At 47.5% G+C, this 21,046-nt stretch overlaps 3 protein-coding genes across 4 annotated transcripts in view; 2 read left to right on the plus strand and 1 right to left on the minus strand.

Annotated features, from left to right (window-relative positions):
* The window catches only part of Rhpn2 (rhophilin Rho GTPase binding protein 2), a 62,117-nt gene extending 47,872 nt beyond the window's left edge, over nt 1–14,245 (plus strand). Inside the window, exons 11-16 of the mRNA XM_031386197.1 lie at nt 1,265–1,384; nt 3,023–3,217; nt 5,760–5,836; nt 6,425–6,571; nt 6,937–7,092; nt 12,663–14,245. Coding sequence (XP_031242057.1) covers nt 1,265–1,384; nt 3,023–3,217; nt 5,760–5,836; nt 6,425–6,571; nt 6,937–7,092; nt 12,663–12,923 — 956 coding nt within the window. The 3' untranslated portion in view covers nt 12,924–14,245. The remainder of the gene's footprint in view (nt 1–1,264; nt 1,385–3,022; nt 3,218–5,759; nt 5,837–6,424; nt 6,572–6,936; nt 7,093–12,662) is intronic.
* Nucleotides 14,121–19,046, minus strand: Faap24 (FA core complex associated protein 24). The gene is made up of 4 exons (XM_031386198.1): nt 18,482–19,046; nt 17,540–17,679; nt 17,250–17,402; nt 14,121–15,058 (listed from the first exon to the last, which is right to left on the minus strand). The coding sequence occupies exons 1-4, from the start codon at nt 18,585–18,587 to the stop codon at nt 14,792–14,794; spliced, it is 666 nt and encodes a 221-aa protein (XP_031242058.1). The 5' UTR covers nt 18,588–19,046; the 3' UTR covers nt 14,121–14,791.
* A 217-nt stretch (nt 19,047–19,263) lies between these two features.
* Nucleotides 19,264–21,046, plus strand: part of Cep89 (centrosomal protein 89) — a 44,711-nt gene continuing 42,928 nt past the window's right edge. For both annotated transcript variants that reach the window (XM_031386199.1, XM_031386200.1), the window contains exon 1: nt 19,264–19,437. In XM_031386199.1, the coding sequence (XP_031242059.1) occupies nt 19,399–19,437 (39 nt within the window). In that variant the 5' untranslated portion in view covers nt 19,264–19,398. The remainder of the gene's footprint in view (nt 19,438–21,046) is intronic.

Genomic DNA, 21,046 nt, shown 5'->3' on the forward strand with positions numbered 1-21,046 from the left:
AAAAAAAAAAGACAGAATATAAAAACAAATTACATCAAAACAGGAATTGCACCCTAAGTCTGTATTGAGCTTGAGCGTGACTGCTATCTTACTCACTCTGGCCTGTCTTCTGTTTGAATAATGTCCTGCTACATGGCCGGGCTGTCTTCAGCCTCACAGTCCCTACCTCAGCCTCTCAGTGCTGGGTATAAGGCTCCCACTCTACTCAATTCCTTCATTTTTGGACTTTTAAAAAATATATATATATTATTTTTTTTCTTTCTTTCTTTCTTTCTTTCTTTCTTTCTTTCTTTCTTTTTTTTTTTTTTGGTTTTTCGAGACAGGGTTTCTCTGTAGCCCTGGCTGTCCTGGAACTCACTCTGTAGACCAGGCTGGCCTCAAACTCAGAAATTCACCTGTCTCTGTCTCCTAAGTGCTGGGATTAAAGGCGTGCGCCACCACCGCCTGGCTTATTTATTTATTATATGTAAGTAAACTGTAGCTGCCTTCAGACACTCCAGAAGTCAGATCTCCTTACAGATGGTTGTGAGCCACCATGTGGTTGCTGGGATTTGAACTCAGGACCTTTGGATGAGCAGTCAGTGCTCTTAACCACTGAGCCATCTAACCAGCCCCATTTTTGGCATTTTAAAAATCATGGAGCTGGGGTATATTCCCATTCCAAGTACCCCATACACACACTCGCCACTAATGATCACACGGGCTGGGCATATGGTTTAGTAGTTAGGTTGCTTGCCTAGTGTGCGGAAGCTCTGAGTTCAGTCCTTACCAATGAAAAAGCTAGGCATGGTGGTATATGCCTATAACCCGCATACTTAGAAGACGGCGGCAGGAGCATCGGAAGTTTAAGGTTATCCTCGACTACATAGTAAGTGTCAGGCCAGCCTGAGCTACTAGAGACCCTATATCCCAATAACAAAAAAGACTTCTTCCAGGGAGGGAGAAGTAAAGAAGGAGACTTATCAGAAGGTCTGCAGTCCCTGACAGGAATGCAGATGGGTTAGCCACTGGGCCAGAGTGGTACAAGAAGGCCCCATGTAATGTTCAACTTGGAGGGGGAGTTAGAGGAGGTTGGTCCAGGGTCAAATCTTAAACTCCTAGTATGTGGCTAGCTGTCGCCTCGGGAGCAAAGGCTTAGGACCTGATTGATAGCCTACTCTTTATCCTGGATCCAAAAATAGCTTGCTGACGTTGTTCAAATAGAACTCAGGTCTGGGGCACTGTCTCCACAGTGAGGAAGTGTAACCTGTAGCTGTCTTTGCAGTAAAGCCAGGGGCAGACGAGGACCACCAAGAGAAGTGCCTGTCCCAGCTCTATGACCGCATGCCGGAAGGGATGACGCCTCTGGCCACGCTGAAGAACGATGGGCAGCGAATGCTGCTGGGTGTGTAGTCCTGTAGTCCTTGGTGGTGGTGGGGGCGGGATGGGGGGGGTGCTCTGCTTGTTCCTCAGCTGTTCCTGCTCACACACAGCCCCGAGCAGACCACCTAGCATTGAGGAACTGTGTGGGCTAGCCCTAGCTGCAGAGGGCTTTCCAGAGCTGTGTTCTCATGGCTTCCTACCACAGCTGGGCCCTTAACTGCCTCCTGACACTGTAGCGGTCCATAGTTGGCACTCGGCCACACTGCTGTGGAAACTGTTGTTGGCTCCCTTCTCTCCCTCTCCTCCCCTCCCCTCTCCTTCCGTCCCCTCTCTTCCCCTCCCCTTTTCTTCTTTAAGACAGGTTACACTATGTAGCCCTGACTGGCCTAAAGTCTTTGTGTGGACTAAGCTAGCTTGAACTTGCAGAGATCTGCCTGCTTCTAGTTTTCTTTCTCTTCAGTTCATTTATCTGGTCACTTTTTCCTTTTTGAGACAGCACAGGCCACTCAGGCTTGCCTTGAGCTCCTGCCTCAGTTTCCTGAGTTCTCTCCTGCCCCCCCCCTTCTCCTTTCTCAGAATTGGGGATTGAACAGAGGGCCTCATGTATGCTGGGCAAACACATCACCACTAAGCCCAACCCCTGCCTTTTTTAATTTCTTTTCATTTGGGGGCAGACTCTTGGTAAACTGTCCTGCTCTATAGTCCAGGCCAGCCTTGAACTTGCCACCCCCCCACCTCAGCTTCCCAGGTGCTGGTGTGCCCGGACTCCAATTGTTGTTTTTATGCTTTACCAGTAGTGAGTGGCAGCTGGAAATGCGGAATCCTGGTCTAGTTCTCTGCTATGCTGATGAGAGAGGCTCTCCCTCTGCAGTGTGTTGGCTGTGCTTGGCATTCCCACCTGACTTTCTTGTCAGCAGATCATGTGGCTCGGCTCTCACCTCCCATTTCATGACCTTAGCAGGAGTCACATCAACAGAGCTTTCCAAACTCAGGGTGGCTTGATTAAACCCTGCACAGCCCCGTGAGATAGGCCTAGCTATTTCATAGTTGCTCTTTTCGCTTCTGTTCCTGCAGACCCTGGCTACCTTAGTCCCCTGCTCACATCCCTATAGGCTCCTTCCTGGCCTTCCCAGCACATGTATGGTTAGCAGTGATCTGGTCCTTGCCCTGGTCTGATTTATCTTTCTGTCTACCCTCTGTCCAGTCAGAATCCACGTTTCCTTGAAGACGTGGTTATGCTCCTGCCCCAGGGCCTTTGCACTTGTTTTTCTTTCAGGAACTTTCTCCTGTCACATATCCCTAAGGCTTTTGCTTTACTTTGGAGCTCTGCTCCATAGTTAACCTAGCTGCTCAGATGGTAGAGTCTAGCATGCATGCAGCCCTCGGTAGGATCCCTAACACCACATAAAACAGATGTGGTAGAGTATGCCTGTGATCCCAGAACTAGGAAGATGGAGGCAGGAAGATCAACAGTTCAAGGTCAGCTTTGGCTACATAATAAGTTCGAGGCCAGTCTGGGATATTTGAGAATAACATTCTCACAACCCATCTCAAAAACGAAAAGTTACCTCTTTACACAAACAAAAAACAAGGATTTTTTTTTTTTTAAGTTCTCAATCAGAAAGGCCTTTCTTGGTCTGAGAGATGTTTCTATCTGCAGGTAAAGGACATCTGCACCGGGCCATTGGTTTCCATGAAGAGTCACTGAGGGAGACCAACCTGTGCAAGAAGTTGCGTGACATTCAGGTGCTCGGCGATGTTCTGTCTGCTGCCCATCAGCGCACTCGGTTCAAGTACGCCCAGCACCAAGAGGATGATGATCTTCTGAACTTGATTGACGCTCCAGATGTCCTTCGTGAGTGGTGGGAGTTGTCTAGCACCTGGGAGTTTGGGTGCCACACAGCCTGTATTATTTGGCTCTCTGCCAGGGTTCATGCAAGGCCTGGGCACCAGGTGCCTGGTTTTGTCAGGACTGGAACGGGGAAGGACCTAGTGCTACTCCTCTGTTGGATGTAGTGACACACCTGTAATTCTAGTATTGAGGTGAGGCAGGAGGATTGCCTTAAATTCAAGACCAGTCTCGGCCTGGGCCTTAAGGAGGAGGTGAGGCTCTTACCCTTTCTACCTTTATCCTTCCCACCTCCTCTCAGTCCCCGCCTCTGCTCAGTCCCCGCCTCCGCTCAGTCCCCACCTCCGCTTAGTCCCTACCTCCTCTCAGTCCCCGCCTCCGCTTAGTCCCTACCTCCTTTCAGTCCCCGCCCCTTTCAGTCCCCGCCTCCGCTCAGTCCCCACCTCCGCTTAGTCCCTACCTCCTTTCAGTCCCCGCCTCCTCTCAGTCCTCGCCTCTGCTCAGTCCCCACCTCCTCTCAGTCCCCGCCTCCGCTCAGTCCCCGCCTCTCCTTAGTCCCCGCCTCCGCTCAGTCCCCGCCTCCACTTAGTCCCTACCTCCTTTCAGTCCCCGCCCCTTTCAGTCCCCGCCTCCTGAGGCTCAGTCCCTGCCTCCTCTTCTGTGCTTTATGATTCCTTCTCTCCTGGTCTTGTTTTGCCTTCCTAAGTTTGCTTCCATCCACCCTCTGCTGATCTTCCCGCTCAGCCCAACCTCCCAGCCTTTTCCTAGGCTCTGCTTTCTCTGATTTAGTTTGAGTATACCCCTCCTCATGGGTCTCAGGCCTGCTCCGGACGTTTTTTAGTGATCTCATTCTTGCAGAAATGCCTGGAGCCTTGCTTGTTGGTCTGAGGCATACAGATTCCACTGCAGAGACTACACTGGCTGTCTTCTTTCTCTTCTGCCTCCTTAACTTGGAAGCCAAATGTGTACCTGTTTCTACTTCTTACCTTGCTCTCTTCCTTTTTTTGTGGCCCCAACATTTCTAAACATCTCCAAGGTAGTATCACTTACTGCAGTGTTGACAATTACTGCTGTGCTGGGAAATGTCTCTGCAGGACTTCACTGGATAAGTTGCTTTACAATGAGTTTTTTTTTTTTTTTTTAAAGAAATTAGACTTGGGAAATAGATGGTAATCAATTGATTCAGGACCCTCCTGAGGATATAGAGGAAAAACCAGTTCTAGCTGGTTATGTAGGAACCTCTGAATCATTACCCGCTCCAAGGGATGGGGCAGCGCTTTTTGGAATGGACAGATCTCATGACCTGCTATCAGACAAGCATCTGTCAGAGGTTCTGCAGCCAGATCCTAGACAGAAAGATTAGATCTTTTAGGATTGCCTGGGAGAACAGAAGTTTTTGTTTCTATAGCCTGCTGTGGGGAGGGAGTTATGAACTAGAAACTGTGGATGAGAACCAAAAGAATATCTCACCCTCCCTGTTTCTGACACCTCTGATTTTGGTCTCCTAGAGAGACCTCTTCCAGTTAGACTCCTGGGCTCTTCTATATCAGTATGAGCATCTGAGATCTGCCAGCCTCAGCACTCCCATCTGTGTTAGCACTGAAGATGGTGCTAACATTACCTGTGTTAGAGATGAGGAAGCACTTGGGGTATGGCTCAGTGGTAAGGTGCTTTAGAGTCCTACAGGCATGGCCCAGTGGTAAAGCACCCGCCTAGAATCTTCCAGTGAGGGCCTGGGGGCGTGGCTCTGTGCACTTCCTAGTTTGTGAGGCCTTGCATTTGATCTCCAGCAAGAACAAAATACAGGCAAGAAGGAAATGCTTCTTGTCCCAGGCGATCCCACATCTGGGATAAAGTATGAATGTCTCTCAAGTACTCCACTCAGGTGCTGTACTCCCCTCTGCCCAGGAGGGAGAGACTTAAACTCCATGGCAGAATGAAGAAGTATGGCTCACAAGGTGGCTTTACCACTCTAGCAGCATCCTGTTGGTATCCTTAAGACCCTGAGGGGTTATTGTGTGAATGAAGACAGTCTGCCTTGGTGACTGTGGCTTCCTGCTAGAACAGCAGTTCTTAACTTGTGGGTTGTGACCCCTTTGGAGTCAAACAATTCTTTCATAGGGGTCGCCTAAGATCATTGAGAAACATAGATATTTACCTTATGATTCATAGCAGTAACAAGATTAGATACATAAAGTAGCAACAAAAATAATTTAATGGTTGGGGGTCACCACAACATGAGGAACTGTATTAAAGGGTTGCAGCTTTGGGAAGGTTGAGAACCTCTGCATATGAACAAGCTCTTGGAAGGTAGAGTTATGTCTGGTCTTCTTTGTCCCCGCTCCAAATGGTTTAAGGCTCATAGGAATGTCCCATCGAAAAGAATGGCCTCCCTGGGCCAGGCCTGAGGGGTTTGCCATCTATATTACTCTGTGTTTAAGCCAAGGGGACTCTGTTAGTGTCTTTGGAGGGAGGCCCAAGACCTGAGTTTTCAGGAATGACTTCCTGTGACACATATAGTTACCCTAATTCTAACCTTCTTTTCTAGCAAAAACGGAGCAAGAGGTCAAAATAACTTTCCCTGACTTCTCCAAAGTGGCAGTGACAGACTTCTTCCAGAAGCTGGTATGTTAACCACTTATTTCATAAATTACATGAAGGCTTTTGAATCTTTTAACTGTATTTATTGTTTGGTCTTTTGGGTTTGTTTTGGTTTTTTTTTTTTTTTTTTTTTTTTTTTTTTTTGTTTGGTTGGGTTTTTTTGTTTTTGAGACAGGGTTTCTCTGTGAAGCCCTGGCTGTCTTCAACTCACCATGTAAACCAGGCTGGCCTTGAACTCATAGAGATCATCTTTCTTTTGCTTCTTGAGTGCTGGGTCACCATGCCTGGCCCTGTTAAGATTTTTAGTAAGTTTAGGGGCATAACTTAATCAAGGTGTTCTTCTCTAGCACGCACAAAGCCCCAGTAGATTGAGAGAGAATATGAATGAATTTCTATAAGATAATCTTATTTCAAATATACTGGCTATGTTAGAAACAGTGTAAATATTGCTCTTATATGATTGCACCAGCACACACTGCCCTCCATGTGACATTAGGCACAATGGAGCTGGTTGGAGAACAGAGGCAGGAGTGTCCCTTGAATCTATGTGACATGGCCTAGGCTGCATAGCAAATCAGCCTCCAAAGTGTCACCTCACCCTCTCTTCCCCAGGGCCCCCTGTCTGTGTTTTCAGCCAACAAGAGATGGTCGCCTCCTCGAGGCATTCACTTCACAGTGGAGGAAGGGGACTTGGGGTTCACTTTACGAGGGAACGCCCCAGTCCAGGTGCACTTTCTGGATCCTCACTGCTCTGCTTCGGTAAGTGGGAAGACCAACAGGTATCAGGGAGGAGTCAGAGCCAGCAGCCTGACACAAGTAGCTGGGTGGGTGATGGAATTTGGGGTTTGGCCATGTCTAAGGTCTGACTCTTAAGTGAAAGACCTTCTGGATGCTTTATACCCACCACCACCCCTCAGATGAATTTTTATTTCTTGTAGTAAACTTTATGCAAATGTGGGTCTCAGTGCTGGAACACTTAAATTAGCATATGGATGCACCACAAAAAAACAAAACAAAAATCAAAAGACAGACTTACACCAGTGGCTGCTTGCACTTTGAGTCTGGGGACACATTCTGAGACGTAATGACTAATCTCTGACATTTATTCAAACATTTCTTTTTAGCTTGCAGGGGCCAAGGAAGGAGATTATATTGTTTCCATTCAAGGCGTGGATTGTAAGTGGTTGACAGTGAGTGAGGTTATGAAGTTGCTGAAGAGCTTTGGGGGAGACGAGGTTGAGATGAAGGTAGTGAGCCTCCTGGATTCCACATCATCCATGGTGAGTGCAAGCACCCCTGGTGGTGAATAACGGGTGGGGGAGGTCATTGGATGGCCCTTGGAGTTGTCAGGCCCCCTGTCTCCCACCTGTACAATATGGCAGAGGCATTTGAAGCCATCCCGTGGTCTCTTCTGCTCAGTGTCCTGGGAGACGCTTGCTGGGTCAAAGAGATAACCTGAAAACTCTATTTTTTAATCTCAGACTAATTAGCCCACTGGTTTTTCTGATGAAATTCTGTGTGATCATGAGGTAGTGCAATAAAAATGTTCAGGTAAAGCTGAGCATATTATGTACCTGGAATTCTATCACCAGGGATAGAAAGGGTCATGCCAGCCTGGGATACACTGTGAGACTCTGTGCCAGACTGATGGGGGTGGGGAGGAAGGGAAGGAGACAGACATATAGACGGTTGGTTTATACAGAAGGGCTAAGAGACCATGACAGTCATTTCCAGTGAGATCTTGGGAAGTGTTTGGTGCTTCTGTAAATTCATGTGTGAAATTAGAGCCTTTGAATGTTTGCCCAGGGAAAGGAGGTGACAACAAAGTGTCAGTTCCCTTCTGTACTTTGCCACACTTAACAATGTACCTTAGACTGTTCATACCATGACAACTTTCATTCACAGTACTCTGAGCCTAAGCTTGTATCTGTACTAGTCAGCCCTTCATTACTATAACAAGAGACCTGAGGCAAACGGCTTATGAAACAAAGAGATTTATTCATCTCACAATGTAGGAGGTTGAAAATTCAGATCTAGTGGCCCCAATGCTCTGGCTCTGTGGTAAGGTAGATGGCATCATGTTAGAAGAGACCCTGGTGTAGAACAGGAAGCCAAAGCTTCCAGGGTCCCATGGTTTCTCCCCAGTTAACTCAGACCTCTGTGAGACTTGCACAAAAAAGCAAAGCGTAGGTGTGGTTTTGAAAAAAAAAAAAGGTTAACATTGTCCAGTGTCCAGCAGTGGGTACAAGGCTGACAGAGCTGGAACTCAGGTGTGAGTGGCCAGAAGGAAGAAGCATAAGAAGAGTATGCTGGGGGAGGGATGGCTCAGCAGCAAAGATGGATTGCGGCTCTTGCAGAAGACCCAGGTTCGATCTCCAGCACCCATCCAGCAGCGCAGCGCTGTATCTGGCGCCCTCTTCTGGCTTCTTTGGACCTTGTTGACACTCATACACAAAATAACAATAAATAATTGTTTAAAGGGAAGAAAGAGATGGGTAGTGGTGGCGCACACCTTTAATCCCAGCACTTGGGAGGCAGAGGCAGGAGAATTTCTGAGTTTGAGGCCAGCCTGGTCTACAGAGTGAGTTCCAGGACAGCCAGAGCTATACAGAGAAACCTTGTCTTGAAAAACCAAAAAAAAAAAAAAAAAGAGAGAAAGAAAGAAAGAGAGAGAGAAAGAAGGAAAGAAAGGAAGGAAGAGAGAAAATAAGGGTTGCTGAGCTTGGCACCAGCTGGAGCACAGATTGTACCAGAGGGACAGAGGAAGACCTTTAAGCAGTCATGCCGTGACCAGAGTGGATTACAGGAAGTGGGGCAGGGCTTGTTGACAGAGGTGGAGATTGGAAGCCAGTCTGTCTTCACAGAGGGTGCTGACATAGTCCTCTGTTTGTTTTAGAAGGATATCTGCTGCCTAGATATGGATATCTAGCCAAGCAGTGTATACTGCCCGCATGCACTCGCTTACACTCTGTGTGTGTGTGTGTGTGTGTGTGTGTGTGTGTGTGTGAGAGAGAGAGAGAGAGAGAGAGAGAGAGGAGAGAGAGAGAGAGAGAGGGAGAGAGAGGAGGGAGAGAGAGAGAGAGAGAGATCATATGCAGCATTAGTTAAGTTCATGTCCTTGTGACTGAAGTAAGCAACTTAAGAGAGGAGAGGTTTGTCCTGGCTCATGGCTTCAGGGGATTCTGTTCATGATGATGGGGAAGGCGTGGCAGCTGGAACTGGCCTGTTTGTTCCCACATCTCGGCAGATCAGCAGATATCACCTTCAAGGCTCATCTGGGAACATCCATTTCTGCCAGCTAGGCAACAGTAACAAAGTTTCCATAGCCTTCCAAAGTGAGCACAGCCTTGAAAGAGCCAAAAAAAAAAAAAAAAAAAAAAAAAAAAGACAAGAAGATGAGGAAATTTAGACTCACAACACTAGGAAACCATGGAGAAGGCTGTGGGCTGGAGACACATACAGAAAATCCATGGTGTTTCTGGACAGGCAGCCAAGTGACTGCCAGGAACAGATGTTTGTCTGAGAAGGGGGTAAGCAGACAGCTGTGCATGGTCCTGAACGCTGTCAGGAGTCTGGACGCCACAGAGCTTGCTGTGCCCCTATGACTGGTTAAAAGGTCTACTTATCACTGTTGCTGGCCTGCCTTTGAGCTAGGTTTTAAAAGTCGCTCAACACACAGTCTGGCTAGATTTGAATTCTGGCCTTAACCAGTCATGGACCTTGGGTGAGTCCAAGAATAGTTCAAGATAGTGGGGAGACAGGAACTGTATCCTAGGGTCTTAGTGGGCTACAGTGAGTTAATGTAGGTAAAGCCCGTACAACAGGACACAAGAGCCGCTTGTTTATATGATAGGTGTGATAATGATGCCCATGATTGGTCTTTTAGTATTTATGTATTTTTTTTAATATAGGAGTTCTCAGTCTGCATGCGCACCTACATGCCAAATAGCATCAGATCCCTTTATAAATGGTTTTGAGCCATAGTGTGGTACTGGGAATTGAACTCAGGACCTCTGGAAGAGGAGCCAGCATTCTTAACCACTGAGCCATCTCACTAGCCCATGATTGTTATGGTCATTCTTTGTAGCCAAAGAGGACTTCAGATAATGACACTTGGCCACTGTTTTGCTTTTAAAAGGTTTCTGGTATTAATTCTAACTATAGGTAGGTGTGTATCTGCGTGCGTGTGGGTATGTATGCACACGTGAGTGAGCACAGGTGCCAGAAGTGGCAGGTCCCTTGGAGCTGGAGTTACAGCTGGTTGTGTGGAACTGAGCTCAAGTCCTCTGGGAGAGCAGCAGGTGCTCTTAGCCACGGAGCCTTCTCTCCAGCCCCTGAGCATTGTTTTTAACCGACTCTCCGGCAAAACAAACTTAAGTAGCTGGGCATGTGGCTCAGAATAAAGTGCTTGCTTAGCACGTCCTGGGTTCCTTCCCAGTGATGGAGAAACATCAATCAAAGTGGTGAGAACAAGCGAAGGGCTGTTTCCACCCGGATCATTTACCTGCTGCTCTTTGTTTTGAATGGTGGGACTCCTACTCCTCCCTGAAGCACATTTGGAAACTACTAACACCGTGGAAAGAATCCATGCTTTGGAATGTAGAGCTGGAGTCAGGCCCTGACTGTCAACAAGCTGTGCGACTTCCGCTGGTTAATACCCCTCTCTGGGCTTTGGTGTCCTTGGCAGTAATGTTTTCAGAGATCATGCAGTGGTTGCCAGAAGTGGCCTGAAAATCTCAGACAGGGGGCAGGCAAGTTTGGGGACTTGGACAGGGAGCAAGCCATGTACAAACATCAGAAGAAGGGAAGACCTGAGAAAGGGGCAGACCCTGGAGTGGTCCCGGGAGGGGAAAGGGTCAGCGAAGCTTCTCAAAGAATGTGTGGGTGTGTGCAAGTGGACATGCATGGATAGCAGACGGAGCCTGTGTCTGCTGGGAATGGCTGTGAGGCTGGAATGCAGGGTGTGGGCTGGTACCTGGAGGAGGGGGAGTGGAATCCAGGCAGCGTGGGGCCTGCTCTTTGAGGCCATCGCAATTGCTTGTAGGGCAAGGCTAAGACCCATCTGGGAGCCTTCTGGTGGGACCAGGGGAAGACTAGCATGCCAGGTCAAAGGTCATTTAGAACCATGGGATCAGGGAAGCCTGTCAGTTTGGGAAATATCCTCAAGCTCTAAGCAAGCTGTTTGAAGGGTGGTGGTGGGGGAGGAAGGGAGGCATGGGGTGGGACTGGAGCTGACATCCTGCCAGAGGAGGGAGGAGGAGACTTGACAGTGTTTGCGAGGAAGCCCTTATTGTGGTAGAAGGCAGCATCAAAGCAGGGGGAGGGTTGGAGATGCTCAGAGTCCTGGAGTCTGGCTCCAGATTTGATTTCATTGTTTCTCATGATCGTATGCCCTGGTTGGAGTCTTTGAAAGGGAGTCTTAAAAAAAAAAAAAAAAGAAAAAAAAAGAAAGGGAGTCTTGACCCAAAATTACTAGATTCTAAGGTGTGGTAGTTAGAGTTACAATGGCTGAAATAAAACACCAGGACCAAAAAAGCAATTTGGGTAGGAAAGGGTTTATTTGGCTCACACTTCCATATTACAGTTCATCATCAAAAGCTTTGGGGGCAAAGGAAATGGAACTCAAACACCAGGACCAAAGAAACTTGGGGGAGGAAAGGGTTTATTTGGTCCATATTTCCACAGCACTGTTCATCATCAAAGGAAGTAAAGACAGGAACTTAAATAAGACGGGAACCTGGAGGTAAGAATCGATGCAGAGGCCATGGAGGGTGCCGCTTACTAGTTTGCTTCCCCTGGCCTTGGCAGCCTGCTTTCTTATAGACCCCCCAGGACCATCAGACCAGGGATTGTACCACCCACACTGGGCCGGGCCTTCCCCCATCAATCCTAATTAAGAGAATGCCCTATAGGGTTGCTTGTAGCCTGTTTTTATGGAGGTATTTTCTCAAACTGAGGTTCCATCTTCTCTAATGACTCTAGCCTGGGTCAAGTTGACATAAAACTAGCCAGCACAGAAAGAGAATCACCATAGTATCCTTCCTTTATGGGTCCCTGTATTAAAAATCAAACAGCCCTTGATCCCCCTCCCTTAGCATCCTGAGTGTGAAGATGTGTAGCACACACTGCCCCTGCCTATACTTTAAAGAGTTCTATGTTTGATTTTTTTTATTGGGCATGTGTTCCATGGAGCACATGTGGAAGTCAGAGCACAACCTGTAGGAGTCAGTCAGTTTTCTCCTTCTACACTTCCTTTACCTATGGAGCCATCTTCCCTCTGACCTAGCTTTTCAGGGCATAATGATATAAGAGCATCATTCATCCAAGTTTTAGATTTATATTAACCTTATTTTATGTGTTTGTATATGTGTGTGTGTGTGTGTGTGTGTGTGTGTGTATGTATCTGTATGTTTATACATACACATGCACACATACATACATATATGTGTGAGCTATCCATAGTGTGCGTGCAGAGGTCACAGGATGACTTGTGGGAGCCATTTTCTCTTTCCATCAGGTGGGTTCAGAGGATATGATTCAGGCCACTGGGCTTTGTAGCAAGCACCTTTTACCCACTGGCCCATCTTACCGGCTCTCCATCACCCTTCCTCCTGAAAAGATGCCATCAGCATACAGTGTGAGCCTCAAACTTTTGGGTTCTTAGAACAACATCTGCTGTGACTCAGGCTAGCCTCCATCCAACTCACTGAGTAGCCAAGACTGGTCTTGAAATTCTCATCCTCCTGCTTCCTCCTCCCAAACTTCACCTGGACCACCCCCAGTCTCAGATTTGCCCAACGTTACTGTTTAGTAATGCCTCACACTTTTCTTTTTCCTTCCCCACGAACAGCATAATAAGTGTGCCACTTACTCTGTGGGGATGCAGAAAACTTACTCCATGATATGCCTGTCCATGGACGATGATGACAAAACTGACAAGACCAAGAAGATCTCAAAAAAGCTCTCCTTCTTGAGTTGGGGCACCAGTAAAAACAGACAGAAGTCGGCCAGCACGTTGTGCCTCCCCGAAGTTGGCCTGGCAAGGCCACAAAACAAGAAGAAGCTCCCGACTCCCTTCAGCCTGCTCAACTCTGACAGCTCTCTGTACTGAAGGGAGGAGCTGGAAAAGATCACTCCAAGGCCGCCATGGCTGTCTAACCCCCCATGCTGTGATGGGAATGTTCTCCAATCCTATCTTCTCAGAGTGTAAACTTTGATGTGCTTGTTGTGAATGTGAAGAGAGACCTCTAGGAACTGGTGGGAAACCCAGTCGCATGGGGATTTTCACATTGCTGCAGTTATTTATTCTATAAAGTAGGGCGCAGAAGAGCCTGGATGTTTTAGCTGTGTTTTGGTTTTCCAAGACAGTTTTCTGTGTAGCTATGCCTGTCCTAGAAGTTGCCCTGTAGACCAGGCTGGCCTCGAACTCAGAGATACGCCTGCCTCTGCCTCCGAAGTGCTAGGATTAAAAGTGCGGGCCACCACTACTCAGCAGCTGCCATGGCTGTTTTTAATGGCTGTGATTCTGATATTTAGGCACCGTGAAAGATGAATTGGGACCACCTACTTTGGTATATCTCTATATATATATATACATATATAGATAGATAGATAGATACTATATCTGAGTTTTAGATTTGGATAATAGTGATTTCTTAATCTCAAGTTCAAGTGACTCTTGAATGGGGGCAGGTTAGAGATGTTAACTAAAACCAGGCTGCTTGGAAGATTTCTGTGAGTTCGAGGCCGACCTGGTCTACATAGTGAGTTCCAGGACAGCTGGGGCTACACGGAGACCCTGTCTCAAACAAACAAAACTGAAACAGGCTGCTTTAAGTACTTAAGAGTTCATGAGATGAAATGGTCTTCTGCCATTCCTGCATAATTTGACTGTTCTTTCCGAAATAAAGTCTAGTGCCAATTTTGCCTTTCCTTACTCCAGTCAGCTTCCCTCAGTTATGTCATACTGACCAGTAGCTAACACAATGGCAGTGTTAGGAGATAACTGTCTACAGGGTAGATAATATGCTGTTTGATACTCAAAATGTTGCTCTTTTTGTTTAAAGTAGGAGGTATGTAACTATGTATTTTAAGAGTCTTGGTTTAAGTAGTAGTTTCGCAGTTTAGAAGGTAAAGACGTAAACTTACTCAAGTTGAAACCTCTACTTGACTTTGTAAGATGTATCTACCAACTTGACTTTGGGGCTATCGATTGGATGACACTGTGACAGAGTCACGGTTGACACAGTTTAAGTGGATATGCTTAAGGATATAGCCTGTGGATCTTAGTTAGAAGTAACAAGAAGGGTTTAAATATTTTTTTATTGTGCAATATCTCGAGAACACAAATACCTTAAGGAAAGTGTGACCACTATTCCTGGGGCTGTGTTTGTACAAATATTTAATTAAAGTCATGTTCATTGTTTGAGTTCATTTTTTTCCCGTTTATTTCATCCTAATTACTTCTTCCACATCATCCAAAGCACAAAATCATATTCTTGTGTTGAGATGGGAGGAAGGGGCTATGAGGGAGAAAAGGCGGTTGTTGACCCTGGCAGAAACTCCAGAGCACAGGTACCTGACGTGTATGGAGAAGACCTGAGCTGTGGCTCTGGCAATGGGAACAGGGGCACTCCCTACTCGGTGCTAGACCCTCCCATCCACCACCTGGACCCTCAGAGGACCTCTCAGTGACAGAGGCAGGACAAAGTGCTTTGTACAAATCTACTCTAGCTGGCTGCTGCTGAGAATGAGTCTCTGGGTGATCCCTGCAGGATCCTCCTCATCTTAGCAGAAAGTGGCCAGTGCCACCGTCGGCCTCCAAGCCCCACCAGGTCGCTGCTCGGACAGACAATGAGGAGGGAGACACGTGAGTCTCGCTGTCTTTAGCCTGTTGCCACTGAGAGGAGAACTTTTTCTTATTATTCTTCTTTTTAAATGTGAAAACCAGACCCTGTAGTTTGTAGTCTGAAGGCAAAGTCAGCTGCGGGGCTGCTGTCGCTTAGGCTGGGTGAAGAAGGTGTGGATTTGCTGTGCTACCGCACGCCCCACGACCTCCTCCAGTTCTTGGATGGAAGCGTTACTCAGTTGCTGGATGCTTGGAAACTTCTGGAGCAGAAGGGGGGCCTTAACCTTCCCAACCCCTGGGATCTGCTGCACAGTTTGAACAAGGGAGAACTCAGAGAGCCTGGAGCGCTTTTTCCTGAGGAAAGGGTTCTTGCTGGGCTCTCTGGTTTGCTCTTGAACCTGCGTGGGAAAATTAAAGAAGGATGTGAGTGCCCTCTGGTGGACTGGTAGTTTTTGTAAAAAAAAAAAATATTTTGTGTGTGTGTGTGCGTGTGTGGTTTATGTATGCACACGTGCATGCTGCAGTGCACATGTGCATGCCTGGGTATGGGGGCCAGAGCTTGACAATGGGTGTCTTGCTCTACTACTCTCCACCTTATTGGGGGAAGGGGGGGGGTCGTGTTCTTACTAAACCCAGAGCTCTGCTCCACAAGGTAGAAAGGCCAGTGAGCTCCGAGGACCCTGCTGTCTTCACTTCCCCCATGAGTTTTTTTACACGAGCTCTGGTTCCCCATGTCTGTGTGGCTTGCTTACGGTGTTACCTCCCTAACCCCTTAAGACAGTTGTTCCATGTCATTCAGCTTATATAAAAATAATATAGCCCAGGATAGCCTCAAAGTTATGATTCTCCTGGCTGGAATTGTAGGCATGTTCCATGATCTTGCCTCCTGACACTAATTTATGTATTTTATTTATTTATTTGACTTTTGTGAGTTTTTATTGGGGTGTGTCGTGGGTGGAAATGCTAGTTTACGTTATTTGGGGGAGACATGTATGTACCACAGCATACATGTAGAGGTCAGAAGACAATTTGTGGGAAGAGAGTCTCTTCCTCCACCATATGGGCTCCAGGGATAGAACTCCGAGCCTCAGGTGGCAAGTGCTTTTACCCACTGCACAACTTGCCAGCCCATGACAGTTTGTAAAACACTTCCCAGGAGCCCTGGGCATGGCACAGCACCTATACTCCCAGCACTCAGGAAGCACTGCACGTTAGGAGTCAGCCTGGGTTACAAAGTTAAGTGCCAAGCCACCCTGGACTGCACAGTGAGACTGGGATTGAAAGGCAAACAAGCTCCCTAGGAAAGCATAAAGAGCAAACAGCCGGAAGACTTGGGAACAGGACAGAGGCAGGCACGGAAGCCAGCACCGTTTGTTCTGTTGGGTGTGTGGATTCACATAGCAATTCACGTTTGCGTGCATATGGAGACCAGAGGTCAACCTTGTGCGTTCCTCGGGCTCCACGCAACACGTGGTTTGAAACGGGGTCTCTCCTTTGACTCTAGCTGGCTGATCAGGCTAGGCTGGCTGGCTAGCAAGCCTCAGGCATCATCTGCCTGTCTCTCTCCCCAGGGGTAGAATTACAGGTGTGTGTCATCATGCCCAGCGGTTTCAGATGGGGTGGGGGCGGGGCAGCAAACTCAGGTTCTCATGCTTGTGTAGTGTTTTAACCACTGGACCATCCCCCAGCCTCAGGTTTTTTCTTTTTAGTTGTTTGTTTATTTGTTGTAAAGAGATAAATGCATGAGCCTATACACAGAAGTACAGAAGGCATGGTATCAGAAATGCTTGTGATCCCAAGGACATGGGAAGTAGAAGCAGGAGGATCAGGAGTTCAAGGACAGTCTGGGCTACACAGGCCCTATGGGGCAAGACAGGAGTGGGGGTGGACACCAAACAAACAAACAAACAAACTAGAAATGCTGCTACTTAAACCTGTGCAAATGGGACAAAGGGGCTGCCAGGTGCTATTTTGCCCAGTACCAATGCAGGATAATCAGAGCTCTGACTTACAATCGTTACACACTTGTAAGTCCTAAGTGCAAAAGTTTCAATAAACCAGATGAGGTGTCATTGGCTGGCGAGTGTTGGCCTTTGCATGCATGTAAGTCCTGGGTTCACCCTCTAGCACTGCTAAAGCCCAGTGTGGTGACACATGCCTGCGATCTCGCTACATGAGACCTCGCGTCGAAATTTATTTTGAAGTGAGGTGCACACTGGACTCCCAGCACTTGGGAGGCAAGGGTAAGAGGATCTCTGTGAGTTTGAGGCCAGCCTGGTCTACATAGAAAAAAACCTTTTTCAGAAAACAATCAAAACAAGATTAAGGGCTGGTGAGATGGCTCAGCAGGAAAGAGCACTGACTGCTCTTCTGAAGGCCGTGAGTTCAAATCCCAGCAACCACATGGTAGCTCACAACCACCCGTAATGAAATCTGACGCCCTCTTCTGTGTACTCATTTATGATAATAAATCTTTTTTAAAAATTGAGAAACCAATACCATTATAATAAAGGCAGCTTTGGTAAGTCAGAATCTGAGGCAAACTGAGCTTCTTCTGAACAGGATATTATAAAGAAGTCTGGTACTTACCAACTGGATAATAAGGCAGGCTGCTTCCGACTGGCTGGCCACTGGGAGCAGCACCATCCCAAGGTCTAGCACAGTGAACTTCTGGATGGCCGGGAAGTACTGTTCACTCATCTGGGTTTTTTCAACTATTATAATCCCTTGAAGATGTGCAGACTTCAAAAGAAAAGAGTAAGATCTGGTAACACAGCTCCTTCTGAGGTTCAGAAGGCTATCACTCAGCGCTTTGGATGGTTGATGAGGGGTGGTGGGTATACGAGGAAATGCTTTAGCACCTCTAACTCAGTACTTACATTTCTAAAGCGAGCAAGTCTCTTTCTGTAGCCATGTCCGGCCACCAAATCTGCTTCAGTGACATAGAGAATGCAAGATTTACTAGATAGGTAAAAGTCTGCTGATGCCAGACCCTCCTCAAAAATGAGTCTAATTTTTCCTAAAAAACAGACAAGAAGATGAGTTTTTAGAAATTCCAGATAACAAGGCAGCAATAGTTAAAATGTGACTTTTGTGTGAAGATTCATTTTTAAAATGTGTCTGGGTGTGTATGTGTTTGTGTTTGTTCGTGCAAGCACAGATACCCTGAGAGGCCATGAGAGGGCATCAAATCCTCTGGAATTGGAATTACAGGCAGTGATGAGCAGCCCAATGGAGATGGTGGGGATCTAGACATCTCTAGCCCTCACCCCACTTTTTGTTGGTTCGAGACAGGGTTTCTCTGTGTAGCCCTGGCTGTCCTGGAACTCACTCTGTAGACCAGGCTGGCCTTGAACTCAAGAGATCCTCCCAAGTGCTGGGATTAAAGGCGTGCGCCACCACCGCCTGTCCTAAGCCTTCTTTTTAATAAAATAAAACCCAAAGATTTATATGAATGTTTTGTTTGCATATGTCTCTGCACATGCGAGCCTAGTGTCCCCAAAGACCAGAAGAGGGAGGAGTCTGATGCTCTGAGTCACCAGGATCCTCTGCAAGACCAGCCAGTCCTCTTAGCCACTGAGCTTTCTCTCCAGTCTTCTTTTATTTTAGTCTATGTAATTATTTTGAGATAAGCTCTCATGGCCCAAGCTGGCCTTGAACTTGTGATGTAGCCCAGGCTAGTCTCCAACTCAATGATTCTCCTGCTTCAGTCTCAGGAGTGCTGGGGCTGCCAAAAGAACATTACCATATCCAGCATTTCTCTCTCTTTCTCTTATAACGTGCTGAGAAGAAAGGAGTATGATAGAAGACAACCCACTGACCTTGCATCTCCTGAGCCAGTTGGGACCCACGCCATTTTTCATTAGCCACAATATGCCCCAACGGCACGTGGACTGGACCTGTACCATCAGAGGGGTTCCTTTCCATTCGCGGTTTTGGTCTAATGAGGAAAATGCAAGATCTCACTAGAGCAGGCGCTGTTGCACACAGTTCTGCACCAAGTCCGGACCTCTTTGGCACGATCTGTAGAGTGGCTTTTCAGGCATCGAACTACTTCAACAGAAGTCTGAATTCAAGAAATTTATTTATTATTTATTTATTTTCAAAATAAGACTGAGCCTTATTATCAAGCTTGGCTCTGAACTAATAGTTGACTACTCGCTCAAGCTGGACTTGAACTCAGCAGCCCAAGTGATAAAATGACAGCCAGGCGCCACCACCCGGAGCTAAAACCGGAAGATTTCTGTTTTAAGCGACTCCGTCTCTCTCTGTAAGAACCTCCCTTAGTGGCTCCTCTATTCGGTCCCTGTAAAGGGCTACAAAGGCAGGGAAGCTCGCTCACTGCGCTTGGGTCTAGAACCTCTGCGGACTTCACCTGAGGCCCTGCCACTTCCGGGTTCCCACAGCCGGGGAGCCCTCTTTAAAATGCTGACCGCCCTGGCCTGCGTTTGATTGGGTGATATGTAAAAGATTGGAGTCTACTATAGCCAATAATGGAACAGAAGGCTCAACCTGCTCCCTCACTGGCTGGAATTTGAATGACGCTTGCTGGGTTGTCAAGAGCAACAGGTGGCAGTAAAATTAACTCTGATTGGCTGAGACTCAAAACAGAGCCAATGTGAGACGTGTTTGCTGTAAAGTCGGGGTCCGCGGGAGCTAGGCTGTGGGGAGCTGTGCGGGCTGCGGGGCTATCATCGAGCCAGTCCAGCCCTGGGCGACTCAGCCCATAGCTCTCAGGATGCTCCTCAGCTTCCGCAGGAACCGCCGGAGCCAGTTCGTGAGTAATTCCAGGCCTTCATGTGTGATTTAAAAAAAAAAAAGATTTGTTTATATGAATGCTCTATCTGGATGTGTGCCTGCATAGCAGGAGAGGGCGTGAGATCTCATTACAGATAGTTGTGAGACCCTCATATGGTTGCTGGGAATTGAACTCAGAACCTCTGGAATAGCAGACAATGCACTTAACCACTGAGCCATCTCTCCAGCCCTCATATGCAGTTTTTAAGGCCTGTGGTAGGAGCGAGGCGGCCACACTATCAGGGAGCTTTAAATTCCAGAAGCCCAGACTTCGTGTTCCAAAGAATCCTTCATGGCCAGAGTTTGCTACAGACAGGAATCTTGGCCCCCTGTCAGGACTCACTGCTGTCCGGGAGTTCTCTCCTGTCTTGCTGAAAACGGCTCCATGGCCAGATGTCCCCACAGGGAAGTCATACTTGGTTCCTCCCTACACCCTGCAGGTCCATCGCGTCTGTCCACCAGATCCTATCTTACCCACCCCAACCTGGCCTCTATCTGCCTGGACTGCTTCTTAATCAAATGTTTTCTCGGTTCTCTGTTTTCACCTCTGAGGTTCCCGAGATATGCTGTCTACAGAACAATGGCTGAAACTTTGAAAACCACAGATCTGATCAAGCCACTGCCCTTAGTAGAACCCATTGTCCTCCACCCCACCACACACTCACTAGCCAGACGCACTGGCATTTTTCATAATTCTGTGTTCTACAACAACTATGTGGGTGTTTTCCCGCTCTATGCTCCTGAGGATGAAGACAGTGTGTCTTCGTCATCATTCAGGGCATCTTGCCTCTAGTGGGTGTGAGTGGCTCGTGCCCAGAAAACAGACTGGACATGGTTCAGAAACTTAGACCCCCCTCTACCCAGTTAATCAAAGTGCACTGGTGTCCCCTCTGACTTTCTTCATATGTAGGAGCTCATTTTCCTTACTGTGCAGCTTTATGAAAAGCCACTGGGAATCAGGCTCCTCCTATGAGATAAGTCAGTATATTCAGTATTAGAGTTCCAGGGTTGATATAGATAAGAGAGGCACCTGTTGCTCGGGAGCAGGGAGACCTGGGTGACATCACCAGGGACAGTGCTGTATGTTGGAAGCCTGGAAGGTAATGGTCAGTGTATTAATTACTTTTCTCGTTGGCCGGGACCTGACAAGAAGCAGCTTATGGGAATAGAGCTTTATTTTGGCTCATGGTCTTGAGGAGACACGCACAGTCGGTCACAGTAGGGGAAAGTGTGGCCACGGGTGGCTCCCCTGAGGCAGGTGTATGCAGCTGGTGCTTGCTCAAATCTCAGCAGACCAGAGAGCTAAGACCGAAGAATGATGCTGCCCAGCTGATCTTTCTCTCCTCCTTCCCTTTCTCTTCAGTCTCCTACCCCAGGAGTGGGTTCTCTTCATATTTAGGGTACATTAGCCCAGCTCAGCTAGTTAATCATCCTCTCTGGAAAAGCCCTCTGACAGACACCCAAAGGTGTGCTTCATAACACAGTAGGTGTGGATGAACCTAGCTCAGTTGGCAATTGAAATCAGTCAGGGGGCAGTGGTGGCACACGCCTTTAAACCCAGGCAGAGGCAGGTGGATTTCTGAGTTCGA

Source organism: Mastomys coucha, unplaced genomic scaffold, assembly GCF_008632895.1.
Source record: "Mastomys coucha isolate ucsf_1 unplaced genomic scaffold, UCSF_Mcou_1 pScaffold21, whole genome shotgun sequence".
NCBI lineage: Eukaryota > Metazoa > Chordata > Mammalia > Rodentia > Muridae > Mastomys > Mastomys coucha.

Excerpts from the sequence above, each read along its gene's own strand:
- Faap24 (XM_031386198.1), bottom strand. The coding sequence starts at position 18,587 with ATGGAAAGGAACCCCTCTGATGGTACAGGTCCAGTCCACGTGCCGTTG. Across the intron at positions 17,680-18,481 it reads ACTGGCTCAGGAGATGCAAG|GAAAAATTAGACTCATTTTT; the intron begins GTCAGTGGGTTG and ends TCTGTTTTTTAG. Across the intron at positions 17,403-17,539 it reads GACTTGCTCGCTTTAGAAAT|TCTGCACATCTTCAAGGGAT; the intron begins GTAAGTACTGAG and ends TTTCTTTTGAAG.